The sequence below is a fragment of the Camelus dromedarius genome, chromosome 21 (genome assembly GCF_036321535.1).
Source record: "Camelus dromedarius isolate mCamDro1 chromosome 21, mCamDro1.pat, whole genome shotgun sequence".
Classification (NCBI taxonomy): Eukaryota; Metazoa; Chordata; class Mammalia; order Artiodactyla; family Camelidae; genus Camelus; species Camelus dromedarius.
This window is the reverse complement of record NC_087456.1, coordinates 22,877,012-22,881,600: the sequence shown is the minus strand read 5'-3', so window position 1 is coordinate 22,881,600 and position 4,589 is coordinate 22,877,012. Positions and strand designations below refer to the sequence as shown.

The 4,589-nt window shown below is 52.3% G+C and overlaps 1 protein-coding gene across 1 annotated transcript; it reads left to right on the top strand.

The window, feature by feature from the left end:
- The first annotated feature begins 2,088 nt into the window (after positions 1-2,088).
- CCDC185 (coiled-coil domain containing 185) lies at positions 2,089-3,999 on the top strand. Its single transcript, XM_031438895.2, has one exon. It carries the CDS (start codon positions 2,089-2,091, stop codon positions 3,997-3,999), a length of 1,911 nt encoding a protein of 636 aa, XP_031294755.1.
- Positions 4,000-4,589: the final 590 nt, after the last annotated feature.

The following is a 4,589-nucleotide window of genomic DNA, read 5'->3' as shown; positions in this document are numbered from 1 at the left end:
ATCATAATCACCAAAATAATTTCTCTAACAATAGTATAAAAGGTGCCAATAGAAATTTAGGGTAGGAACAACCTCCTGTCCTCAGCTATAGATGAGCTAATGACTGCGCGTGAGATCCTATTCAGGCAGAGTGGGCTCCTGGGGAGACTTCACTCTGGTCAAGGCTGCTACCACTTGGCTTCAAGGACATGGCTGTCATGAACCTCGGATGTACAACTGATCATAATTTTTTTTAAAGCATGTCAACTTTGTCAGCTCAGGCTGCTCTAACAAAGCACCATTGACTGGGTGGCTTAAAAACAGACATTTATTTCTCACTGTTCTGGAGGCCGGGAAGTGCAAGGTCAAGGTGCCTGCACACTCAGTTCTCAGTGAGGGCCCGCTTCCTGGCTTACAGATGGCCACCTTCTGTCTGTGTTTTCACATGGCAGAGTGGGAGTTCTGGTGCCTTCCTCTGATCCCATCACCGGGGCCCCACCTTCATGACCTCACCTGAACCTCATCACCTCCCAAAGGCCCCACCTCCAAATACCATCACATTTGGATTTGGGGCTTCAATATATGAATCTGGGGAGAACGCAGACATTCCTGAGAGGTGGCATGATATCACGGAAAGAGAAGTGAATCTTAAGTCAAAACTCCCATTACTGACCCACTGACCTTTGAGGGATCAGTTAATGTGGCCAAGTCTCAGATTTATCTTAGGGGAGTGTTATCAATTGTACTGGCCCTGCCTAGCTGGGGTCACTGTGAAACTCCAAGGAGATGTGCATGAAGAGGACTGGGACGAATGAAATACTTATTTTTCTTCTGTAAGGAGCATTCATATTTGAAGAATGTTATCCAGAACTGTTTCCACATTGCATCCTGGAGAAGGGAGGTAGACTTAGCCAAGATCCACAGTACAGGATGAACACAACAGAGCCTGGGTATGGTCCCTCCCTAGCATGCTACCCTTTACATCAACTGTTTTAGGATGACATTGATTCCATTCTTCTTTTCTTAAGCTGGGAATCTGTAGAAACTCTTGTAAACCCATATATTAAATCTTACAATTTCTAACTGAAGGCTACAAGGACATCAAAGTAATATTTATTGAAGCCATTAAGGTGCTAACTCTTGATACAGAATTTTGTCCCACCCTCAAAGACAGCCCTTCAGTGCTAGTCTTGTCACGGCCCCTTTTTCTGTCCACTTTTCTAGAACTTGAGGGTCAGGAAGGTAACTTGCCCAAGACCACACAGGTACAAAGTAGCAAAGGAGAGTCAGACTCAAGTTTGCATGACCAAATACAATGCTTTTTCCATTAGTCCAGCGTGCCTCAACAAGAAAAAATAATTTCATCATAAAACTGGAGAAAAATGAAAAAAAAAAAACCTGCAATGATTCGGCATGGTGTCCACTGATACTATTTCAGAAATGTGCTCAGAACATTCATATTTTAACAAAGGCAGTAATTGCCATATTAGGGGGAAATAGATTCGTTTTTTTCTCTCCTTAAAGTTTAAAAAAGTAAACATTAAACGTACTTTGGGCTTGCTAACTTAAAAGGGCAAAAGGGTAATGCTGCTTATTAATGCGCTTCCACGGAGGGTTCACTTGCATATGCTAGGGCGGGGCTCAGATGCAAGGACCCAAGGCTAAGGGTGACTCAGGACTCCCTGCCCTACTCCTCCCCACCTACATTCCATCCTGGGGGTAATGCCTTCACCCGGGTTCTTTTAAAATTCTTCTACTTTAGGGTGTACACATGCGAGTTCAAATTCCTACCTGAAACACCGATGGGGGTTCACTACGCACCTCGGATTTAAGGGTAACCCCTGACTTCCTGCAGCCCCCTCCACCGCCCTGGGCCCTCCCCCAGCCGCCTGCCCCTCAACTCTCCCCCTTCTTGCCGCGCAGAGTGCTAGGAAGGCCGGGGTGGGCGAGACCCGAGGGCTGCGAGGAGCAGGAGGATCCAGGCGCATTGTGAAGTGGCCAGAGCGTCACAGGCGACCTGGACCCCCGGGATCTGAGGGGGAGGGTCTCCTCAGCGCCCCCGCGAGGCCCAGAGATCCTCGCTCAGACCCTGGGTGCGCGGGGAAGGAGATGGAGGGCTTCCGCCGCTTCTCCTCGCGGCCCCACGGGGACCTCTGGGAGCCCCCGCCTCCTGGCGAGGAGCGCGCATCCTCTGCGCGGCTGGGCGGGCCCGGACCGCAGACCGAGCCGAGCTTGTGCTTCTGGGCCGGGACTCCCGGCGAGGAGAGCGAGGCCGCGGCGCCCTGGGTGCACCAGCGCTGCTCGCCCACCCCGCGACGCCGCCAGCACCGGTACTCCGACTCGCCGCAGGAAAGCCGCAGCCTGACCGACGTGGCCCGGAGGCCCCCGGAGCGCGCCAGGAAGAACCAGCCCCGCAGCCGGCGCCTGGAAGATGCCTGGCGGGAAGCAAGGACCAAGCCCCAGACTCAGGGAGGCAGCCCGCACAGCCTGGCCTGGCAGCAGCAGCCCCAGCTACAACCCCAACAGCCTCAGCCCGGCCAGCACTACCCTCCGGCCCAGGGAGATTCGCCCCCACCTTACCCTGAGGGAGCTTACACTCCCCAGAGTGGAACTTTCCGGGTAGAAAAGGTGCAGAGCGGAGACCATTGGGCAGTGCCGGTCTGCAGAGGTCTAGGTCGTTGGTCCCATTCCTCAGTTCACACGGAGAAGTCTTCTGTGCCCTCCCGAGATTTTGGGACGCAGTTGGCTAGCATGTACATCCAGAAAAGAGACAGCAATGATCCGGTGGAGTCGTTAGTCAGCCAGTACTCCCAGCCCTCAGTCTCCAGCAAGGGGTTACAGAGCCAGCACAGCCAGACACTCAAGAACAAGCTAGAAGAGGCAGTAATGTCCTCCAGAGACCAGAAGATTGTGGCCCTGGTGCTGACCCGGCTCAAGAAGGCCCAGAGGATGCGGGAGCTGCAGCAGCAGGCGGCTGTAGCCTGGGAGGAGCTGAAGCGCTCGGACCAGAAGGTCCAGTTGACCCTGGAGAGGGAGCGCAAGCTGCTGCTGCAGCAGAGCCAGGAGCAATGGCAGCAGGAGAAGGAGCAGCGCAAGGCTCACCTGAGCCGGGAGCAGCGTGTTCGGCGGCGGGACAGACAAGCGATGAACGGCATCCAGCAGGAGAGCGGGTGGAAGGCACAGCTGGAGGAGCAGGAGAACCAGTGCCAGGAGAAGCTGGAGAGGGCCCCCTCTGAGACCGAGAGTGAGACTGAGACAGAGCACAGGAAGCAGCTGCAGCTCCTACAGGAGCAGGAGAGGATGCTGCAGGACCTGAGGGAGCAGAACAGCCTGCAGCTGCAGAAGAGGCTGGAGCAGGCCTGTCAGAAGAAGAATGCGCACACCACCGAGGGCCAGAACAAGATCCAGGAGAGCAATCTTAGCTCCCTAGTCAATTACCAGGCCCGGAAGGTCCTCATGGACTGCCAGACCAAGGCTGAGGAGCTCCTGAGGAAGTTGTCCCTGGAACAGAGTTCCCAGCAGTACCAAGAGATCCACCAAGGCCTGATTAAGGAGCATCACCGAGAGCTGAAGAAGGTCCAGGCGCGGAAGGATCAGTCCCAGCAGGTCAAGTGGCGCGCGGAAGAGTCCAAGGAGCAGAGGAAGGAGCACAAGCCGCTGCTGACGGAGCTGGCGGACCAGAAGGTCCTGCAGACCAGGAGTGACGTTCACAAGAACACCAGGGACAAGGCGCAGCACATTCGGGAGCTCAGCATCCTGCGTGAGAAGAATCATCACATCCTGAAGCTGAAAGCCGAGAAGGAGGGAAAGTGCCACATCGAGGGCATCAAGGAAGCCCTTAAGAAAAAGGAACAGAGGATGCAGCAGATCGCGCAAGAGAAAGATGCAACCTTAGAGGGATTCCAGAAGATCTCCAGGGCCTCCAGGACAGACAACGTGAGAGCACTTGCCAACAGCTTCTTTGATCGATTGGCCCGGGAGACCCAGGTCCACGCTGGGCAGCAGAGAGAGGGCTACTGAGAACCTGACGACAAATAGCTTACAGTCCAGGCGGCTAGAAAGCGATGTGGCAATGTGATTCATTTTATAAGCTGATTAAAATTAAGCATTGATTGTTAAAAAGTATATAAAATAGCTGCAGTTTCCTCTCATGAACCAGTTTATTCATTCATCTGGATAGTGGAGAGGGTTGGGATAAGAATTTGGGGATTTTAAGGAAATCACTTGCCTTTGTACATTTTGATTTAAATAGAATATTCATTTAGCTCTCAAGTAATCTTAGAAACACATGTCAGACACACATTTGAAGAACCAAAGAAAAAATCTACAGTTGGGGTTACAGTTCAGTGTCATGACTTAAGTCTTTTCCTGTTCCAGAACTTATGGAAAGGTGAAGTGTGAAGTGCCTGTCATAAGAAATCGCCAAGAAAAGAAAAAAAAAAAAGTATGGGCAGAGGGGCGGGAGGAATTTCTGCAAACAAATAGATTTGGGAACCCAGCGTACTACATCCCATCTCGGGAGTTCATAACACAGATGAAAATTTTAAAGGTTCTGAAAAGGCCTGCAGTAAAGAAACATTTGATCAACCTAGTGTTTTTCACAAACCACG